Below are 24073 nucleotides of genomic sequence, written 5' to 3'. Positions count from 1 at the left end.
ACATTATACTGTAATAAGGTAGGTAGACTTGTGCACTGCTTGTCACACTTGAATACATTCAGCCGTTAAATGCATTTAAGATACCAAAGCTGACGTGATTGAATCAATCACAGTCAAATGGGCCTTGTATTGATAGCTTGGGGACGTTTGAAAGGTCCCAAATAAAATAATATTATACTTACTATATTATACTGAATATAGTATTCTCGTATCTGTGTGTATGGTGATGCTTTCCTTTGTACTTGTACAATAAGGAGTTTGAGTTTTGATTGATTGATCTAGCTCCTATCCCAACTTGCTATTGATGTAATGGTGCCACAACAAATTATTATATTTTGGAAACAGAAGCAATCTGTTGTATTGTCAATTATTCAGCCTTTGTCAGTTATCTACTAAGGAACGGCGGTATGACCCAGTGATTAATATGCATTTAGTTGAAAGTAAATGTATTGTGGTACATGGGATTACCTGAGTCTCTGACCTTTCAAGTCATTGCTTTACTTCAACAATAATCTATGAGCAAATTTAATTGTCTGTCAGGAAGGAGACAGACACAGCACTATACTGGAATTTAGCTAAATTACTGATGGCCTTAAAAGGTTACATTTGTACACGGGTCACGTTCCTAATAATATTGCAAATGGTGATAAAGAGAAGAAAATACGTCAGCAAGGAAAGAGTTTTTAACAAGGGGGAAATATGTGTGGCTATGTTCACTCTGTTGTGGTAGAGTTGATTTAAAAAATACATTTAAGACGACGATTAGTATGTAAAGGCACATTCCCCCAGCCCTTGTAGTACTGAACAAAAGGTTCTGGGAAAGAAATGAGCAGACATTTGATTCACAGACAACATGTAGGCATTTCTTAAGCAGCTAATCACAGAATCGCAGAGTGCTTGTTGTCACAGACACAATTCCAAGCTGGCAGGTGTCTTGATTGCTTTTGTATATTTGTTTTAGTGCAAGCATAAACAAAATCTGAGAGTCTCAGGCTCTCACATATGCCATGCTGCATTTCCGATGCGCAAGACTTGATGCCAGAAGTGACTTTCGGATGAGGGATAGGGTAAAAGTGCTTATTTAGAAATGTTTATGAGCTTCCCTCAGACTGCAGACTGAGGAGTATAGGTCCTGGTGGAAGGCATTAGATACAGCACTCCAAAGAACTCCTTAGAGCCAGAGCTATTGATACCCTTGGCCAGAGTCAGGCTGAGCTCCTGGGATGGACAGGAAAAGGGAAATGCATCTCAACGTTTCCAGACTTTTTAGAAACCTCACAGGTGAGCTATCATGCTCTTAAGGATTGCACATTATGAATTTACTTTTTAAACCATTTAAGATTTGACTTGGATTAGAAATTAGTTTCTCTTGACATTAAGCTGTGGTTTCTTTATTAGCTTCTATCTGATAGCTACTCTTGCAGAGTAATGTCTTTGTGTTGTTGATTTTTAGGATTTCTCAACTATATTGCATGTTTATGCTTGTTAAAAATAATTATTTGTATGCATTACTGAAAATGTTTTTGCTTTTTCTTTTCTGATCAACTTTGTGACAGGGTAGTTAAATAGAGGTACACCGTCAGTGATTGTAGTTTAGTCATTACATTGTTTCTTTATTGCATTTTTAGCTCTGTACTGTGCCCATCATTTATAGTATCACTGTTGTTACCATTAAGAATTCAGCACCGCAGCCCTCAGGGGTATACTGCATTCCATTTCCTCAATGCTAATCACTTCTCCCGGTGTCTCCCTGCAGCTGCCACCAGCACCACCCCTGCAGCAAAGACCTCCAGTCATGTGACTCGTTGCAGCGACAGCCATCAGAACTACTGCGTGAATGGAGGCGAGTGCTTCACCCTGGAGGTCATCCCTGGAAGCACAAAGTTCCTCTGCAGGTAGGGCATGGTTATCAGTGCTTTCCTCCCACATTACTCAGTATGATTGGATACTATGGTGAATAACTATTTAACTGACATGGCAATATAGTGTTGTTATAATCAAACTTATCACTTTGATTTGGACAGCAGCCTTGTCTGTGTCCACTCCTTTATGTGTTATCATAAATGTTTTATGGTGCCAACTGTAGAGCACGAGAATGGTATTTTTCTGTTACAATGGGGGCTTCAAAGTTATCATAAAGTGGTATCTATCCGTTTTGGATGTTGTTCTGCCTCCTTGAAATCAAAACCTTAGAGCTTTGATTCCATTAGGCCTCTAGTAGCTAATTTTAGAACTAATTTACAAGTTTTGTGGGGAGAATTGAACCTGGCAACATCAAACAACTTCTCCATCAGGATATCACAGGGAAGTTGGAGATGCTTTAAAGCTGAGTTGTTCACGGAACGGTTTGAATAAATCATTTAACAATCAAAATGACCTGGGCCTGGATTGAGCAATACAAATGTACTAAGGGTGCCTAATGTGCTAGATTTCCATATTTTTGACCAACCAGAGGGTAGTTGACAAATGCTGTGTGATGCTAGCTCAGCTAAGTAGGTGAAGAGATGGAAAACTGGAAAAGGTGGGGGTCCCTCACTGCGTGGACCTCAGCCTACTGCATTATTAAAGCCTCCTCCTCACCACCACAGCTCACCCACTGTGCTCCAGTTTAGTAACTAACCCCAGCAACCTGGCCAATGTTGTATTTATGAGATTTCTGTCCTTTGTACTTTGAACTGCAAGAACATACAACAACTTAGTTGACATGGATGACATTTGAATGATTTTTCACTACATATATTTGCTGTTGATGGTGCAGTTCAACTTTGTTAGGAATAAGAAGGACAATGATTTGAAGGTAGAATGAGGTGGATGTGCGTTTCCTGGTGCTGACAGCCCTCTGTGGCTTTAGCCCTTGTGCCAGTCTCTGAAGAGCTTGAGTGCCTCTACAGAGCTCACACAAGTGGGAAAATAGGCTGCACCAGCAAACATGTATTTAAATTACAGTTCATTTAGCAAATGCTTTTATCCACAGCAATTGACAGAACATAATAACATTACAGGAGCTTCAAATGAAAGATTGGTGGCGTATATTTTCATCAATATTGTTGTCTGTATTCCCCATCATTCATCAAATATATTATTTATGAAGAAATCACATTTGAAACGGAATCGTGAACGAAGAGGATTCCAATGATGCTGCATAGTGATGCTGCATTGTCTCATGACAGGGATGTTCATCAAGCCTTGCTTTTTCATAGCATCTTTTGGAGCAAATGCATGACACAGAAAATAACTCCGTAACTCCTCCCTCTGAGTAGCTGCCGCAAGCTTTGACATTGCCAAGGATACACTTTGGCCGGGAGCCATCCAATACATAGACTCTCACCGTCCACTGGGAGATTTAATTTTGTCTAAAATACTTCAGTGACTTAGCACAAAAAAGCTGCTGTCCCTATGAGGTTTTATTCCCTTTCAGTAAGTGCAATGCAGCACGCAGTCATGTAAAGGGAGGACAAGATAGACAAAAAACATGTTCACATGTCCATTATATATTCTCAGGGAAAAAATCAGTTGGAAAAACAGAATTCTGTTCAGTGGCAGCCAGACTGACTCAAGTCCCCATAGCCAGAGCAGGAGTTTCTCCTACAATGATAGACGATGCTTCTGCCTCGTAAATGTATTATAAATGTATTGAATGTATTGCAAACTCGATTGCAAAATGATTCTGTTTCTCATTGATTTCCATTCAGATTTTCGGAAATAAAGCCACTGTTTATAACCCGCTTTTAATTGTTCTTGTGGTGTGAGGCTTATATTTCGAAGCGGCTTATAGAACGTTTATATAACAAAACAGGCTTCAAAATGACTTATTTTTTCTGAAAAAAGCACTGCCTTCAGCGCCTTTTGAACGCCTTTTCAGAAAAGAGCTGGGTGACGTCAAGCGCCTTTCTAACGAGAATTTTGTAACCTAAACGGGAATCATATAGTCCAGCGATACATTATTATCCATTATTTTCCATTGGTTACTTATCGACAGCTAGCTACTTTGGCCAATAAAATGCAATTACTTGCTTTAGCTTTGGCGTTTGAGGAGCCATAGCCTGGTAACTAACTACTAGGGAAGGTACACGCGTACCCTACTCTCCTCATCCTGTTCAGCTGTCAAAAAGGCGCTTGACGTCACCCAGCGCTTTTCTGAAAAGTTGAGAAAATTTAACTCAAAAAGGCGTCAGGCTCAGCGCTTTTTTAGAAGGCGTCCGCCTTTTTCCTTTTCCCATAGAGTTGCATGTAAAAAGGCTCTGAAGGCAGCGCTTTTTTCAAAACAAATAAATCAAGTGTGAACACGGCCTAAGGGATAATGCCTGTCGAGGTGTCCAATATCACCTGATAATAGACGATGCAGAGGTGGAGTCCATTAACAGTTGGTATTGGACACTTTGTCGGGCATTATCCCGCTTATACCATGGTCACTTGCCAGCATAATTTTTTTTTTACAAACACTAATTTATGTTTTCAGGCGTTTTGCAATAGAAATCTAACGTTTTTTTTACGTTAACTCTGATAATTCTAGTCCGCTCAGCTCATAGAACCAACACCGGCTTTCCTTTTGGCTGAGCTATTAGCCAGAAAGCTGACGTTACGCTAGCAAGATTCAAAGGCAGTAACATTGTGTACGGTTGACAAACAGTAGCTAGAATTTGACAGTATGTTTGAGAAGAAGATTTGCTATCTATCGAGCCCTGTCTTTGTCCCCAAATAAAATCAAGATTTTTAAGAAGAAAATAATCGTCCATGTGTATCAAATCAAATGTATTTGTATAGCCCTTTTTACACGCAAGCATGTCACAGAGGGCTTCACATACGCCCATAGAACTGCCCCTCAACCAACCTAAACCTTCAAGGAAGACGAGGAAAAACTCCCAACGTGAGAAAAAATAGAAGAAACCTTGGGACGAGCAATTCAGAGAGGGATCCCCGCCAGAGACGGTTAGTAAGAGAGAGGAGCAGAACACAAGTGTAGAGTTGGCCGCAGCCTGTCTGAAGTAGATTGACTAGCGAGGTGAAAAGCGAATGGGATAACAGATGAGCAGTTACGTGACACTGACACAGTACATTCAGAAAATATTTCAAATATGTTAAAATAAATATTGAAGTCACTCATTGTTGTAAATACAAGTTAGCTTGTTAAAGTCTTTCAAAATTGTAAATGGAGGCTTTGACTCCGTCCCTGTTGTTATGGTTACTTATTTCAGACACTTTGTGTAGCCATCGCAATAATTTAGAACGGTGAAAAGACAGGTTTGCTGCAATGACTTAGTAGGTGTCCGTTGTCACCCGATAATGGACACCCCTGCAGCCAATCAGAATCGAGTATTCACCCAGACCATGGTATAATTAAGCAATAAGGTACGAGAGGCAGTACTTAATCGTCAATAAAGAACGTGTTCAAGGGTGTTGTTAGGCAAACCCTGGAACATGTACTTTATTATGTTAGCTAATTTAGCCCGGAAGCTAACTAAAGCTAGCTAGCTACCGTGACGCTTTGGGGACCGTCGGAAATACATTAACTTTCGTTTTCGAAGTTTGTTGCAATGGCATGCTGTAAGATCGCCTATACTCGTGCATTGCTTGGTATCATTGTTCCCGTATCAAGTGCGTCATATATTACAGTGCAGTTTATACTCAGATTTACAAACACAAAGCTCCAATTCAGGTGGGGTGCTGTTTATAGAAAATGTCTTATTTTCTGAAAAAATAAAATATTGAGTAACATTTAAGAGCATTGGAACAATAATATTCTTGCTACATTCCTCCATTATAGATCAGAGCCATAACTATGTTTATAACAGAGATTGGCTTCCTGATGTGTAAGTCAATTTACAACCAGCCGAACAGCTAGCCAATCTATGTAAAAAATAAATTAAAAAGCCTTTTTAAATGTTTTATTGATCTCTTCTAAGATCAATGGGCCAGCCAACTGCTGAGACCCTGTAAAAGGCACAGCTGGGCTGGGCAGTGATGCCCCTGCTTCTCACCTCACAGTCTCTAACTTCTGCAGTGCTTAACTCTGCCTCCTGCTCTGTCATCAGTCACCAGATGCCCAGCTGAAAAGGCATGTCTTGGCCCCCTGGCCCCCTCATCCTAAGACTTGCTAAAACAAAGGCATATTTATTTCCCAAAAAACAAGCAGTGGCACCATGTTTCTCCTTTTTAAATTACCCAACCCTCCAGAGTTTTCTATTCTAATGAAAGACCAACAGTAAATAGTTGGATGTGTGAAGCGCGTCCACTTCATAGACATTGCATCATGTACAATATGGTACTGTCCATGTCTTACTGATACCTAAATTCCATAACAGATAACTCTTCAGTAATCGGGAGATCTCTTAAGGTTAGTCAGAAACATTGGCAGTTGGCAGTTGCAAGTATTTTGTACAAATTTAGTTAACAACTTAAAGGTAAGTGGAAAAATATAATATAGATCAGTGTAGTCATCATCACTTCACATACATTTGTGAATTTGTGTGTGTCCTGTGTTTCTGTCCGTGTTGTGCATCTCACTCCTTCTCTGCCCCCACCCCTCTCAGGTGCAAGACTGACTACACTGGGAAACGATGTGAAGAAAATGTCCCTGTGAGAGTCATAAACCCAAAACGTATGTGCACAAAACTGAACCCAACCCCACGTGTTATCGCTGGTGTTTCATCCCCGTTCCAAAGTTCCAATCGCTGTCTCTACCAGAGCCAATTCATCTGTCCCAACAATTTGTTGTGGACAGGTGTGTGAGTATGTGGTATAAAGACCTCCTTTGTTCTAATCAGTACACATACACGTACCAGGATCTTCATCTGCTTATGAATGATGCCTTTTCTAAATGTATCAAAAGCCATTGATAATCGGGCAAATGTTGCTGCATGCACAGCAACTCTAATCTCCCTTCCTGGAATCAGAACACAGAGCAAAGCATTGGTTGAAAAAGGCCTGTGTGGGCATTGATTGGGACTTCTCTCTTGGATGGTACCTTTATGTGCTCACAAACATGCTGTGAGTAATGTTTATGGGACATACTGGTCTCTGGGTGGGCCTCCCTGATAACACCAGTGATGGGCGTTGTGGGTCTATGCGAACTGTGGTGTAAACTCACTTTTCTTCTCTCCTCTCTCTTCTCTCTGTGACTTTTTTGTTTCCTTCTTAGGTGCCCAAATGAATTTACTGGTGATCGCTGCCAAAACTACGTAATGGCCAGCTTTTACAGTACGTCTATTTCCTCTTCCTGTCTGTGCTTGGATTGAAGCATGCTCAATCAGCGCTACTTCCTGTTGCTTTGATCTCCTGTCAGATTTGAGACAGAATAGGTTTTTTGCATTTTCTTAATTGTAATGTATGTATCCCATACCTATTTCTCGCATGTTCAAAATGTTGCCTTGTTTCTTTTAGTTGTATGTTAAAGCAGTACAGTTTGTCAAATATGATTATTGCATAACATTCTGTGCAATGTTGGATTAGTTGCTGATAGATTTATGGAGCAGTAATTGGGTAAATGGCCCTGAAAGGCAAAAACACGCCTGTGAAGTAAGGTCATAGTGGATTTTAGATGTGCTGTAAAACCTGAACAGACCCTGTTAAAATGACCTCTTTGATGTGAGGGAAAACACAAGGAGAGGTGAATTGCAACCGCTCAGGCACTTTATGACCTTGACATGCACTAACCTTCCAGTTCAGTTACCTCAATTACCATAGGTTACTTGTCACAAAAGAGGCAAACAACTACACATCTCTGAAGCAGAACCGGGCAGAGAAAATACTCGAACACTTACAACAGACTAACTCAGAGTTGTATTTTTTGTTCTCTCCACATTGGTAGCATTTGAGAAAGTAATCAAAAGAGTGCAGTCACTATCTGCTCCTCTCATTGCTGCTGGCTAGTACTCCCCCCTAAGTCTCTTTTATCTCCTTGGGAACAATCACCCTGTCCATGAACCACTAGAATTGCAGGAATGGCGTAGTGCCAGCAACACATCAGAAGGCTGTTCAGCAGCAAGGTAGCAAGGGTTGTAGGGATATAGACAGAAAGACGGAAAGGACAGCCGCAGTACTGTCCTTGATACTTTATAAATACACTCCATAACACAAAGTGGGAGGGGTGATAATAATACTGGAATGTCCTGCTCAATGGTTGCCAAAACTGGGGGATTTTTTTCAACGTTTGGGCTGGGAACGCAACTGAGGGTCATAGAGGACAGATGTGAAGACCACTGTATCAGCAGTTCAGAGGCGCTCAAAGGACCATTATTTACATCTCACTGACATGAGAAGCCTCTGTATGAGTATGACAATGATAATGAGTATTGTTGGTTAAGACCAAAAGGCTTTTTTCAGAATTGTATTTGTCCATAATATTTGTCTGCATGAGAAGTCATTTGATTATCCTTTGATTGACTTTCCAGTTGATCCTTGATCCTCACTGAGCCCACTAAAACTCAGTGGTCATATGACAGAAACTTACAACAGGGCTTAGTTTTCTACTTTATCAGATCAGTCAGAGTTTGACCTGGAGGCAGGGTTATGAAGTTAATCATGAGCATGCATCCTATGCTCTTGCCCGAGATGAGTCTGCAAAAGCAAAATGCACAGCAAAATCTCACAAATCAAATGAGGTGTACATGGTGTTAAGCGTAATAGTAACATAAATGTATGATTACGACCTCGCAGACATATTAATGGCTTAATTCATTCCTCTTTTTTTCTCCATTTGAAAATTAGATCAATGGGACACAACATAGAGTTGTTTGTTTGCTAATACAATACGTGTTATCTATTTAAAAGTATGTTTTCCTTTTTTGTTTATTCCTCTAAACATATTTAACAGGCATGGCCGAGTAATGACATGAGAATTTGGTATGACAGAAATGTTGACTTTGATCTTAGATTTGCATTAGTGTATGTTAAAAATAAAAAATGCATGACACCTAACAGCATGCTTGTATAGGAGGTGTCGACGTCCTGTAGAGTTTACTTTAAAGTATCTAGTGCCCTAATCCTGCCTGACCGACCATGTAGTAGCCTAGGAATGGCCTGACTTTTGATAATGCAAGGACAGTGGTGTTAGCATGCGCATGTGTAACCTCCTGTATTTCGTCTGCGTTGTGTATGGTTTTCTTTCTCAAGAAGTCAGGAGATGTGCGTCCAGGTCGCCAATTTTATTCACCTGGCACAAATTACAACAAGTTGGGACTTCGTAGTGCAGCAGCGTGGATCACAACATTCTATGCTAATGTGGGGGGAGATTAAATCTTAGCTATCCACACGTGTTAGTTTGAACTTCGATGATATATACATTACGATGTGCATAATTACTAAAACAAAATATTTATATAAGGACAGAATGTGGAACACCTTTTCATAATCAGTATGAATTTAGGACGTTCAATATTTGCATCTTAAGACAATAGTGTAGGAGCTATCTTAGCACACAACTCACCGTGACTCATCCTCTGAACTCTGAGGAGAGCCACTCGGTTCAACATACATTATGGCTCATGCGCATGCTCAGTGTGGTTTAATAGCACAAAAGGTTTGCAAGTGGAACAAACCAAATCTTCACTGTTACATTCCCCCCCTCTTAATTCCACTTGCACATAAAAAATGAATCATCCACACCCCTGCATAGGACAATCCCCAATAACAACAAAGCTTGTAACACGAAAAACAAGTGCAGGTACCAACAGTAGGATTAACACATCCCATAACACCACCTCTTCAGGCCATCACATCATATACAACACATTCAGGAATTGAAATAGGCATCCCCCTGCATACCTCTGTCAACCAAAAGGCTGACTAAAAAAAGACCTCACTAGAGTCGCGCTATACACAAACTCTACAATGAAGACCTATAAAGTGCCATTTACACTTTACACTTCCAATTCACCAACATACACATAGAGTGCACCATATCAAAACCACCAAAATAACAGGCCACAATATAAAAAAAATAAAAATAAATAAAGGACAGGAAGTAGGAAGAGTGTACCCTAACCAATAGTTCTGACACTAAGAACTGAACTGGCCCATTTCCTGAGCCTTTGTGTTTTTGAATTGGTCTGGGCTGACATGTTGTTAATGAGCCTATTAACAGGCCTGATGATACAACCTACCCTGGACCTACGTGTAGAAGTGTTAGAAAGGTGCTGGGCCTGTGCAGGATCAAGAGGACCTAAAGGCTCAGTGTGTACGTGTGGTGCAGCAGGGCTCAGACTGTCAACATCATGGGCAGTAGCACAGGTCTCCCGATCCTGCTCAGGACCGGTAACTACATCACTGTAGGGCACAGACTCATGGTCGGCTGTCAGCTCAGTCATCTCGTCATCCTGCAAGTGGGCATTGTCGTCAGGGCCTTCAAGTGAGCGATCCGGCTCCTCGACAGAGATCTGGGACACCCACTAGTGCGGACAGTCCTGTCGACGCACTCATCAGTGTCATCATCGCGTTCAACACTGCAGGTAGAGACCAAAGAGACACTCCCATCCTCTGTTTTGGGTATGACAGGGAGAAATTGACACACAGGAGCATGTTACGGTGGACCACTTTGGTCTATCCTTTCCTTGGGTTGAGTATTTTGAAGATGTGAGTCTTTGGGTCACAGTCCGTTACAGTGTATATGACGTTCTTCCATTTGTCTGCCAACTTCTTCCGGCCTCTCTCGCCCTTGTTAGCAAGCAGCACTCTGTCGCCGCACACAATCTGGCCACCCTTCACTCGCCGGTTGTAGACTCGAGCTTGGTGTCTCTGCTCTCTGCTAGTATTCTTCTCAACGAGCAGTATCGCCTCACGAAGATCCTTCTGGAGTGAGTCAACAAACTTTCGGTAAGGACCATTACCGTCTTCCTTCAGCACAGACTTGAACATCGCATCTACAGGAAGCCGTGGGATGCGGCCAACATGAGGTAGAATGGGGCAAAGCCGGTTGTTTCGTTAATAGTGCTGTTGTACATAAAGGTCAAAGTGTGCAACATCTGGGGCCAAGACTGTTTCTCTCTGGGCGGGAGCACTCTGATCATGTTACCGAGGGTATGGTTAAACCGCTCGACAAGACCATTGCCCCTAGGGTGGTAGGCAGTTGTGTGGGACTTCCTCACACCCGAGATCTGGAGGAGGGCGGCGATCAAATCACTCTCAAAGTTCGCACCCTGGTCAGAGTAAATGCGCTCAGGAAAGCCATAGAAGCAGAAAAAATGGTCCCATAACTTCCGAGCAACATGTTTCGCCGTCTGGTCTGGGCAGCAGAACGCGTGGGACAGCTTTGTGTAGTGGTCGGTCACCACCAAGACGTCGATTGCCCTGCCCTTTGCATCCTCCGCAGTCCAAAAATCGATGCAAACCAGTTCTAGGGGCGCAGTTGTTTTCACGCTCTCTAGAGGAGCTCCGCCGTCAGGCTCTGGTGTTTTGCTCATCACACATCTGGTGCAGCACTTCACGTGGTGGGCCACATCACGCTCCATGCTTGCCCAGTAAGTTGCTTTGAGCCCTATTCAAAGTCTTGCTCGCAAAGGCTATGGGGCGGGCCCGATAAGCCATCAGTGGAGGCATCAGTGGATAGAATAAAAGGCTTAGAAAAATCAGGGTGTGCTAGTATGACATTTCCGAGCAGGGCACTTTGAAGTTTCTGCAAGGCCTGTTCACAGTCGGGTGTCCAGTCAGTAGGTGTCAGTTGTCTTGACACAGGGACTTTTTTCCTCTTGCCCCCTCTGGTTGCCCTGAACTGCTTGCTCCCAGCAACAAGGTTGAAAAGTGGCTTAGCTAAGGTGGAGCAATTCTCAATGAAGCGCTGATACCACATAACTAGCCCTAAAAATGACTGTATCTTTTTTGCATCAGGAGTCAACCCACCCGCTCTCATAAGATCTGCTCTGGTTACACTAGTGACTGCCTCCACCTTGGACGGGTCAGTAGAGATACCTTGGCTGTTTATGACATGCCCAAGAAAACGCACAGAGCGCCTGAGGAGGAAACATTTTTTAGGGGCGAGCTTTAGATTGTGTAAACGCAGTCTCTGGAAAATCATTTCAATACGTTCTAAAAGCAAGTTCCTCACTTGGAGCAAATATCATGAGGTCATCAAGATAGCAAAGCAAGCTCATGAAGTTCTGGTGACCGAAGATTTTCAACATCATCCTCATGAAACTTGCAGGGCTGTTCGAGAGACCCTGAGGGAGTCTATTGTACTCATGGAGTCCGATAGGAGAGGAAAAAGCGGTGTACTTTTTATTGTCCTCATGGAGAGGAATGTTATAAAAACCTGAGGTGAGGTCCATTGTGCAAAAAAAAACATTGCCACCTAAAGCAGCAAGACAGTCTTCTTGGTGGGGCAGTGGGTGTGCGTATTTGACTGTGCGGGCGTTCAGCCACCGAAAAAATCTGTGCACAGCCTCAGATTGCTATTTTTCTTCCACACAAGAACCAGTGGGGATGCATATTCACTTGCAGATTTTCTAATAATCCCTCTTTCTTCCATCTCATTCAAGACAACACGAAGCTTCTGGTAATCTGCGGGAGCAACTCGTATTTATGGCACCCTGAACGGCATTGTCGTCCATCAAATGGATGCGGTCTACAAAATCTCTCACCTCACCACAGTCTAAGCTGTGCTTGGAAAAAATGTCAGAATAAGCCTAGGCAAGTTTGCACATTTCAGCCTTCCAACTGAGTCAATATCCAGCCGCAACGTGTCAGAGAACCTGGAACCTGTGTGTTGTTCAGTGTTGGGTGTACTGTAATTAAATTACTTATCCAATGAAAAGGTAAAGTAAGGGATTACTGTTCATTTATAGGTAATTTAATTACAGTTACTTGTAATGTACTTGCGTTACATACCTACTGTAAATTAGTCAAACAGTTTCTGTATAAATCAATATTGAATTAAAATCTAAATGTATTGTTTTAGGGTAGAAGTGAATGCTGCCTCTTTAAAATCGTTAGCTGTACTGCAGTTGCATGGGAGACGCGAGTTTTTGCTGCATAAGCGCGGGCTCTAGCGGTTTGAAGTGGAAGAGTTTGGACTCGGCTGAAGGAAGAAGCTTTAGCTGTTTTACCAAATGGAAATATTCTAAGTACTTTATCTTTTTGTCACAGCTTAACAAGAACATTAATGTCAAGTGCAAGCTATGTCCTGGGGAGAAAAAACGATACGCGGCTGCGGCTAGCACAAGTAACCTACTAAAGCACCTTACAAGGCAGCATCGACGAACATTTTGAGTGATCCATGTTCATCAGAATCAGAAAGGGTTTTAATCGCCATGAAAGTTTGCATAGACTAGGAATATACTTTGGCATCGACAGATAACACCTCAGCAACACCTGTTAAGCAGGCAAAACTTGAATTGAAATTGCCATTGCAGTATGTGTTTGAAGGTGAGCTTAAAAAAATTATTGCAAACTAGATTGCAGGAAGAGATACTGCTGCGTAGTGTAGAATCCTGGGATGTCATGTTTAACTTAAAGTTAAGCTTTTGTGTTATGCACATATTGTTTGGTAACTAAAGATTAAAGAAGGTTACATGTGTTACTAAAATGTTACGTATTAGTAGGCTATGTTTTAAAAAGGTAAAAGGCTAAGTTTGACTTGTATTTAATTATTGAAAGACTTTCCTTTCTGTTCTGTCTATCCAGTCAAGGTTTATAGGGATTGTAAGAAGTAATGCATTACATTACTTATTGAGTAATTAAATTACTTTTCAGACAGAGTAATTAGTAAAGTAATTTAAATACAATATTGATGAAGTAATTAGTAATTAGTAATAAATTACTTTTTTGAAGTAACTTACTCAACACTGGTGTTGTTGTCAACGCGCTGGCCATTGGACACAAGGTGGGACAGCCCATCGTCTTGCATATCTTCCAAAGCTAAACAGGCATGGACGTCTGCCACCTTCGCATTTCCTCTAAGAAAAACAGTCTTTTCAGTTGGATTCATTATTTTCAGAGGCACCCAGCCATCACCCCATAAAGGAGTCACAACCTGTCCCACAAGGATGTTTCTCGGGACTGACCGTGATGTGGTTGGCTCAACTATGACTGTAGAGCCGGGTGGGCCACGTGAGTTTGCTGGCAGTTTGCCCCAGACCAAATGCTCATGGCCCGGCAGAAGAGTAACGGCTTGGTGGAGCTTTACCGTGCCTATCTTGTCGGAGGGTACTTCACCCTGCCACTGGCGTACGCCAGCATGGCAACAAAGTCATCTTGGTCGCCTCTGACACCAGAGCTGCCTTGTGTGAAGACTACTTTCCAGTACACGTCGCTTTCTTTGAGCTTATGGGTCAAGAATTAATCACATTTGTGCCAACAATCAAATCATCAATCTGTCCGGGCACCACGAGTGTGGGCACAATGACGGCACATCCATACAGGTTAAGCCGGAGGTCACATACTCTCTTTGGATAGACAAGTTTTCCTCCACAACCCACCAAAACAATGTCGGTGTTAGGTTCCACATCGCTATCCAATGAGCCGGCATCAGTTAATTTTCTCTCAATGTCTTCACTAATGGTGCACGTCATAGACCCAGTATCAAGCATGCTCTCACAGTAACCGATTCTTTAATAACAACGGGGGTATAAAACAAACTATCACTCGTGAGTAGACGTGATGTATTCTGCATGATAACTGTGGCGGTGCCAGGCAAAGACTGCCTAACAGATTCAAACACGACCTTCAAGTCAACAGGGTGTGCGAGGGATGCATTAGAAATGCCTACACTGCCCCTCCCCGAATGCAGGCTATCTAGTTTAACAGGGGGGGCGGTGAGGGCTCATTGGCGGGGAGTGGCTGGAGAGCAGAGGGACAGGACTGTTTCAGGTGACCAGGCTGGTGACAGGCAAAGCACAGACGGTGGGTTGGCAGTGTTCGAGGGCGGAGTGTGTGCCCTCACTACACAAGCGGCATCTGTCACGACCCTTCCTAGTGTGGTGCGGAGCACCTGATGAGTTAGAGGCACGCAGGGCATTGACACTTTCAAGAACTTTGCTGAGCATGTCAGCCATCCTGTCTACACTGGTCTGTGAAGTGGGTACAGACTCATCTAGATACGGGGCTGTTCTAGTTTTTGTTTAAAGGACTGCAGTGTACAATCCAGACTGTAGTCACTGTGACTCTCTTTACTGTCAAGCATTAATCTTGCATTCTGCCTGGGCAAGTGACTGACCTCAGTGCGCTTGTTCCTCAGTTCACACTGATGCTCATCAATCCTTTCCTGGACCTCCTTAGCCGTCCACTGTTCAACAAGCCTACTCCTGAACACCATGGCAAGGGACTGATCCGGCCATTATATGTGTTAGGAGCGAATGCTTGTGTGCCTACATCTCTGTCCGACATTAAACGGGCCGTGACAGTGTCACCAATGTGTTTGCCTAACTCAGATCAAAACACCTAAGAGCTTCAGTGTGTTCTCTGTCTCAGAAGATAAACTTATAGGGGTGGATGTTAGGGGAGCTGGGCAACTATCAGAGAATAATTCACTACTTCCACATGCACCCATGCACATCCATGGGGCCAGGTGGCACCGCTGACTGCCCCGGATAACGTGGCTGAAACCTCCCACGACTCATCCCAGGAGCAAAAAATGCCCTCCCTGCACCCATAAAATCAGTTGCTCTACAACACCCTTAAACCCCTCGACCTCCCAATAGGGTGGTGGAAATAAGTATTATCCATCACTAAAGACAAGCAAAGACAAAAAAAAATGCATAGACAAAAACACTGTGGCCAAAAATAATAACCAAACTCCACTTGAAATATGAAGCTATAATTGACAGTCCAAAGTTCACTGCACAACAAAACTCCAACACTAAGTTTTCATCAGATCTATGTTATAGAAAGGTGAGCAAAAGAAAACAAGATGCTAGTTGCGCCGTCAACATCAAAATTTCTAGTTCGCTAGTAGCCCACCAATTCCCGTTAGCTTAACTGCACAGCCTGCTAAGGGTGATTGAAAACCAGCTTGCTTCGGACTCCAGCGACGTCGGACGAACCAGAGCCTGTTTTAGGAAAGCCTTGCCACTCCCTATTAAGCCCCATTCCACCAGAATTACACTGGGGGTGATCGCGAGCGAGTGCATGTTGAATGGGAGTCTATGGAGCTAAACGGCTAAATTAGTCTCTTTCGCCTGATTCTCGTTGAGAAATCTCAGATTTGATTGTAGTTTTTGCATGTTCAACATGGATTATAGGTCGAAAGTTGAATGAACGAGTACTTATGTCCTTTTGATTTCTTACAGGGTGAGTCGTTGTTGCCCATAACACGCTAGCATTCTGCTAATGAATGCTGATTGGTTAGTGAAGGACTGATACGACCAGAGCTCCCGCTTGATGGCATCCAAAGCGGAATCAAAATGTCAGAGCATTAGCAACATTAGCAACAACATTAGCAAGCCAAAACTCTTTCTAGCATGTGTATTGACAGGGAGAGCCTAACCTGTCAGCTGTGTTGTCGATGCCCTGAGAGAAAAAAGTAAGTGACCAGAGCTTGCCGTAAAGCAATAGGTCTGGTCGTACAATGTGTATGACGTCAATGACATTTTCAAAGGATTTTTAGAACACAAAGGCGACTTTAAAACAATCTAACAGCCAGCCGTGTGTATTTTTTTGCCTCCCCATTCAAATTCAGAATTCAAATTACTAGACAAAAAATTATATCCTGAGAAAAGTGGATTTTGAGGGGTACCGCTCCATAGACCTCCATTCATTCTGCACTCGCTCGTTAGCGCCCTCACATGGAACTTCAACCAATTCAGAACCCAGAAGTTTCCCGAGAGTGGCAGTTCTCTCTATATTAGACATTCTCTGGACGAACCAAATCATTGCAATGTCCCACGAAGATCAGTAGGCGCTGATGTGAAGAAGTATCCGGGTCACGGCACCATTGTAACCCCCTGTATTTCGTCTGCGCTGTGTATGGTTTTCTTTCTCAAGAAGTCAGGAGCGTTCAGTGTGCCAATTTTATTCACCTGGCACAAATAACAACAAATTGGGACTTAATAGTTCAGCAGCGTGAATCACAACATTCTAGTTGTGACTCATCCTCTGAACTTTGACCGTCAATTCAAGTTGAATTACAAAATACAATATCGATAGAAATTACAATATATAATAGAAATGTTGAAAGACAATACAAAACATGTACCTGGCACAAATTACAACAAGTTGGGACTTCGTAGTGCAGCAGCGTGAATCACAACATTCTATGCTGTAAGAGGGAGATGACATGTTAGCTATCCACACGTGTTAGTTTGAACTTCGATGATATATACATTACGATGTGCATAATTACTAAAACAAACTATTTATATAAGGACAGAATGTGGAACACCTTTTCATAATCAGTATGAATTTAGGACGTTCAATATTTGCATCTTAAGACAATAGTGTAGGAGCTCTCTTTGCACACAAAGAGACTCTTTGAACTCTGAGGAGAGCCACTCCGTTCAACATACATTATGGCTCATGCGCATGCTCAGTGTGGTTTAATAGCACAAAAAGTTTGCAAGTGGATCAAAACCAAATCTTCACTGTTACACATGCCACTGCACCAAGCAAGCTCCTTGCAGTAGTGCTTTGGGGGTGGATACATTGTAATGCATTGTTATAGATTTGTGTATTTGACAACTTTTATAATTGTGGTTTAAATCACACAGAAGTTATGACCGTAGACCATAGTAGAAAAATTACAGTTTTACAAAATACAGTTTGACCTTAACTACCTTGTTTCTTCTAGGGACATTCTTGTTCAGAAAGTAGTTGATATTGCATAAGCACCATTCAATTGTTTCTCATTCCATTCTCTTCCTTAGACACTGAGTAGCTATTCTGGTGAGAAATACTGTAGTTCTGAATAACATATCATCTGAAAATACTCTTTCTTTCTTTTTATCACCTTTCTGCACTGGCAGAACATCTTGGGATTGAATTTATGGGTATGAATTGCTCCTTCCTCCTTCCTATTTTGAAGATGTAGGATTAGAAGCTTGAGCCTCCCCATCTACTCTGGCCAATTTCCTAATGCAAATGAAGGGATCATACAGCCATAGCATAACACATTTATTACACATTTATAATTTATACTTTATTTGAATGTCATTCCCGATGATTTAATTGCTGCCCTATGTACAAAGTATTGCTCCTCACCTGACATATATTTAAAATCTTTAGAGTAAGATTTGTGTAAGCGTATTGGCACATTGGCCTTTACACACAAGCTACAGGCGCTGGTCGAAGACTAGGTCCTGTAATAAACACTTGTAACACTTAAGAGACACTTTCACTTTCCCATCAGAGAACAGTATTCTGTATCTCACATGACGCAAAGCTGGTGATAGTGTGGTTATGCTGTATGTTCAGATCCCTTCAGTTCTTGCTTTGCCTTTTACCTTTGCATCTCTCATCCCCTCTGTTTCAACCAGCATTTCGCATGTTATGCTGGACACTGTCAACCTCTCCACTCCACTCTGATTTCATCATGATTTTGTTTGTGTTTCAATGTGGCTCTTTGGTTCTCGCGTCATCTCATGGTTTGCCCCTTGTCTGGTCAGTGATGGCAGTGTTTTTGTTGTGTATCTTTTAAAAGATGATGATTAACCATGAACAATTAACATGTTTTCATTGAGAAGAATTACTGTTGGTAGCATTGTTTGTTCACAGGATACGTGACACACGACTAGTAAATGGCAATCATTTCCTATTCATAATTGAAGAAATGTATGAAGGATTCATTCCAACTTCCACCATTATCATTTTTACAATAGGATTAATAAGCAGCACCGCCTAATATGTCCCTCTCACAATTGTGACTCAGGTGTTGGGGCCCAGTTAACAAACAATATACCAATATAAGACTATTAACCTTACGTAGAAGTTATTTTAACTGTCTAATAACTGCCAGTTTTATAGAACAACACCTGTTTTATGGGTGACATGGTCTGGTTAAAATGCATTGCAAGAGGATGCATTTTCTGTAATTTGCCTCATCATGATTACTGATCCTGACCTTGAACTAACGCTTCCTCCCAGTCAACCTGGACTCAGCAGAACTGTCTCCTCCGATCAATGTATTCGATTTCCTATGTCTGTGTAACAACCAATCCCTGACTAAAATTATGTTACATCTGGTGTTGTTTGTAACTGTAAATGTTTAAACTGTATCTAAACCGTTGTTTGTCTCTGTTGGATTTTTGGAATTAGTGGTCCATGTGGGTACATCTGCATGTTGTGGAGTTTTAAGAATGCATTGTCCTCTTTTCCAGAAGCTGAGGAGCTGTATCAGAAACGTGTATTAACTATAACAGGAATCTGCATTGCACTCCTAGTGGTTGGAATCATGTGTGTGGTTGCCTACTGCAAAACAAAGTAATTTATGTTTTATGCTAATACATACAAATAAAAAAGATTTAATAAAAAAAAGGAAACATTTCTTAGCTGATTACAAAAAAAATGTTTTTTTTAGTCAGCACATTCTAATATTTTCTTACGGAACATGGTGTTCCAGTAGATTGTGGATTGGTTGAATGCAGTCTGTCTCACCATGCAGTCTTCTTTTCATGCACAGAAAGCAGAGGAAAAAGCTCCATGATCGTTTGAGGCAAAGCTTACGAAATGATAGAAACAGCATGGCCAATGGACCTCAAATACCTAACACTCCTCTTGAAAATGTTCAGCTTGTAAATGTAAGTCTAATTTTTGTTGGTTAGGTCATACCTTACCATATCCGCTGTGATGCTAACCTAATTTGTGTTGCAAAAGCTGCTAACAGAAGAATTCCCTGGAACATCCCTGGTGTCTCTCCTTCTCTTTTTAGCAGTACATGTCAAAAAAAGCAATGCCTGCGCATAATGTAATCGAAAAGGAAACCGAAACATCCTTCTCCACAAGCCAATATACTTCATCAGCTCATCAATCAACAATGGTCACTCACACCACCAGTCAAAGGTAAACAAATACTTAAAATAAGATTTTATATTTTTATTATGTTGTCCTTTTTGATAGTCAACTGCTTTAAGAAAAGGATGAGCCTTGGCTCAGAAGTGGTTCTGTTCATGTCCCTAAGATAAAGGACCATTTACAATATAGGATGATCTTTTATTTCCTTTTGTGTCAGATCTGTCAGAACACATTATTGCTTTTTTAATTTTTATTTAAAGCTCTTGCTTTTAATCTTAGCTTTTTACCTCAATTTATAATCAAATGAATCGATGCTGGGGTCTACATGGCCAGTGCATCCAGAAAGTACTTACAGCGCTTCACTTTTTCCTCATTTTGTTATGTTACAGCCTTATTCCAAAATGTATTAAATTGTTCACACAATACCCCATAATGACAAAGTGAAAAAGTTTGTTTCATATTTATTATAGATTTACAAAAATTAAGAATGAAAAAATAACATGTACATAAGCATTCAACCTTTGCTCAATACTTTGTTACAGCACATTTGGCAACCATTACAGCCTCATGTCTTTTTAAGTACAATGCTACAAGCATGGCACACCAATTTTGGGCAGTTTCTCCCTCCCTTTTGGCAAACTCCAAGCGGGTTGTCATGTGCCTTTTACTGAGGAGTGGCTTCTGATTGGTGAAGTGCTGCAGAGATTATTAAACAAACCTCTTTCACTTTGTCATTTTGGGATATTGTGTTGAATTTTGAGGAACATTTTTTGTATCCATTTTGGAAGTCTGTAACATAACAAAATGTGGAAAATCTGATGTGCTATATGTTTACCAAGAGAAAGCACACATTTTCTTTGTGTACAACTTTTATCACTGTCTGGGCCCAGTAACCATTTAAGAGAACCCATTCCCCTTTGGACTGTGTCTGCAGCTGGAGTAATGGCCAAAGCGGGAGTGTTCTCTCCGACAGTCGCGCCATCTTAGTGATGTCATCGGTCGAGAGCAGTCTGCACGCTACACCCAGCCGCCGGGGTCGTCTGAATGCCACGGGCGGCGCCAGAGACCTGAGTGCCTACCTAAAGAACTTGAGACACTCTCCGGGCTCCTGCAGAGACTCACCATACAGCGAGAGGTAGTAGAACACTAATGGTGTCACGCCCTTATCTACAACAGTCTTTTCCTCAAGCAAGTACAGTACAAGGGGTGTTAAGATGATTAATTAGCTGTCAGACACGTAGATTAACGCATCAAAGCCTTTGCTTCTCTTGGTGTCCATTTTAAAAGAAAGTTTACTCAATTCATTTTTACTTTCCATTGACAAATTACACTTGTGAGTGTAAAATAATGGGTATGCTATTTCATTTGGACTGAACCGAAAATGCCAATCTGTTCACATCGAAGGACATGCCGATAAAATGACCTTGATAAATATTACCAAAAAATGGGGGCTCACTGGACTAATGTGTGCACCATGTAGGCTGAGGCCTTACTGCGGTGGCCTGGGTAAGAATCTGGCCCAGGACCTTTACTGTGTGTCATCCCCTTTCTCTTCCTACATTGTCTGTCCTCTCCAAACACTAGCTCTGTCAGATTTTTGTGGGGGGAGGTCTGTCCAAACTCCCCCCCCCCCCCCAGCCTAAACAAAGTCTTAACCCTATATTTTGGAGCAGGTTCATGTAATAGTATAATAGCTAATGTAATATTGCACATCTTTTTGTCCTATTTCCCCTAAAGAAATAAAGTTAGCCCACTTTAAGACACCTCACACTCATAAAGTATGTTGTAAATGGCATAAATGCTGCCAATTAATAATTGACGTAAAAATTTATTGTAAATGGTCAGTGGCCTAGCCTATCGAGATAGGTCACTCGGAAGCATGTACACTGTCTGCTTCATTTTATCTTTATAGGCTAAGCATTCTGTAGCAAATAATAACAATATACCCACTATTTATTCATTAAAACTACTTCAGCATAATAATGCACCTACAATTCAAACGTGAGCAACGGCAACAATCGCTATCGAATCCACAGACGTGCAATTTTGCTTCCAGGGGAAGGAAACATACAACGAAAATCACCAGTTAACATAATTTAAATTAGCAAGAACTATAGACTAAAACAATAACAGGCTTAAATGAACTGACAACATAAGTTATACGATTTACAGTTCTCAAGGACGCACACACGCAATCTCAACGGCGCTGTGAAGCGCGTGTCCGTGCCATTCTCCGACATGCACTCTAACAGTCAAGGCAGATAGATGGACTAAAATGTTGTACAGCCCTATTTCTGATACAGTGTCGGCAGAAATGTAGCCGTGGCAGGCCAAATCAACATAGCGGAAACACTGAGTACATATTTCGTCAAGACACCCACCCCTTGATCCTCGGCTTGAGGTAAAGGCCCCGGTGGATCTTGGATTGGATTGCATTTCCGATTTAGTACCTGGCACATTCTGGCGATTTTATTCTACTAACTCAGGTCAACATATCCAAAACTATCTCCTCCCCAAAAAAACAAATCTGTTCTTGAACCTGGTTCGAACTACGAGCTTTGTCATAGAAGAATTAATTAATTCTGCAGATTAATGCTGAGTTTCAAACCAATCCGAAATAGTAAACTAGCACCCCGTTTATTTTCTTACGTCAAGAAGAGTTGCCTGGAAAGCTTGCGGGTACGAACAGGGCACAAGCACAAAAGGGAACATTAGCTTATCACTGATTTACCTGGCACAGACACAGGCGCCAAGCACAGGGAGAAAGGTCTTGATAATCTACAGTTGTCTGCCCTGCAGTAGCCAGTTTTGCACACATATATGAAAGTTGTTTATAGAGTTTATTCCCATTATTTTAAAGCAGATTTAAACATTTTGTAATGAACGTTGCAAAATGTAACGTTCATTACACGTTGTGTAACGTTAAAAACCGGATGAGCCGGAAGTTCAAAGTCTGTTTCTCGCTCTTGCTTGCTTCACTGTGTCACTGAGAACTTCCCATGGAAATTAACAGGGCACCATCTTGAAAGAGCTACTTTGCTTGGCCTACCTTTATATAGATCTATGATTTTGCCACATAAACTTGAATGCAATTGGGAATGAGACTCATTTTGACGCACATTATTAGTATATGTGCACGTGCTGATAATATGTCAGATAACAGTAGTGTAAGGCTCAATCCCAATACTACCCCTTACCCCTACCCCTTACCCCTAGCCCTTAGTTTACCCCTAGCCCTTGGCCCTTGAAACTGAGGGGTGAGGACTACATATCCCTAAGAAATGGGACGCCACTTGGTTACGGGTACGTCATCTAGCACGTATCGATATCTCCAAAGCAAGTAGTGTTATGCACTGATTTAAAACGAAATTCGCTGCTAATGGAGTTTACTTAAAACTGTAGACATGCTAGTCAGAGAAATGCGGGACTTTTGTGAAAATCAGCACTGTAACATTAGCGTAGGAAACAGCGATTTCTAGAAATGTTTGAATTAGGAAAATGGTTGCAAACATATGTACAGGACTGTGTATATCACAAAACAAGACTGTCATAATTTTTAATCGATTAATTAAGCCAAAAATATTACATTTATCTGACTCTCTGGATGATCTGGCCGCCATTGTTGCCTGTCGTGCAGTATTCACATAGCCCTAGGTTTCAAGTAAGCTCCCGATCTTACTTGGTTTTAAGGGGTGTATACCCCTTAGTCTTAGCCCTACCCCTAGTTCAAAAAGAGTATTGGAACACCACAAGCTCTCACGTGAACGAGCAAAAGTTAGGGCTAGGAGTAAGGGGGAGAATGGGGTTTCAAATCTAAGCTGTACAGCTGGTAGTAAGCATGCTAATTCACCTTCTGGTTTTAGAGTTTTGGAAAATACTTCTAAAACTGTAAATAGAGCATTATTATTAATGTATATTGTGATAATTATGAACAGTAATCAATAGTAAACAACAAAGGGATAAAATGTTTTACCATATCTCCCAGACCTAGCACATTGTTCAAATGACTCAAATGGCTGGCCTAAATTAGGAAAATGCGCAACTACACTTTAACTTGAGAGTTTTAGCTGGTCCAAAAGCACTGAACAAATACCTTAATGGCAATGAATGGTGGAAAATGTCAGAAAAAAGATTACATTGGAAAATCATGAATACACTAGTGCTTTCATACATAGCATCTAGACTAACATTAGACATAACAATT

At 41.5% G+C, this 24073-nt stretch overlaps 1 protein-coding gene across 5 annotated transcripts in view; it reads left to right on the top strand.

The window, feature by feature from the left end:
* nrg1 (neuregulin 1) overlaps positions 1–24073 on the top strand; it is a 175459-nt gene that overhangs the window by 146629 nt on the left and 4757 nt on the right. For 2 of the 5 annotated variants that reach the window (XM_084693498.1, XM_084693502.1), the window contains exons 4-10: positions 1757–1895; positions 7139–7197; positions 17886–17909; positions 19236–19338; positions 19538–19655; positions 19787–19917; positions 20804–21004. In XM_084693498.1, coding sequence (XP_084549624.1) covers positions 1757–1895; positions 7139–7197; positions 17886–17909; positions 19236–19338; positions 19538–19655; positions 19787–19917; positions 20804–21004 — 775 coding nt within the window. Of the gene's footprint in view, positions 1–1756; positions 1896–6530; positions 6599–7138; positions 7198–17885; positions 17910–19235; positions 19339–19537; positions 19656–19786; positions 19918–20803; positions 21005–24073 lie in introns of all 5 variants that reach the window. The other 3 variants (XM_084693499.1, XM_084693501.1, XM_084693500.1) reach the window with 3 other exon arrangements.

This window comes from Hypomesus nipponensis, chromosome 27 (genome assembly GCF_054491055.1).
Source record: "Hypomesus nipponensis isolate SF chromosome 27, ASM5449105v1, whole genome shotgun sequence".
Classification (NCBI taxonomy): Eukaryota; Metazoa; Chordata; class Actinopteri; order Osmeriformes; family Osmeridae; genus Hypomesus; species Hypomesus nipponensis.
The sequence above is the reverse complement of the archived record's forward strand: the minus strand, read 5'-3'. Positions and strand labels throughout refer to the sequence as shown.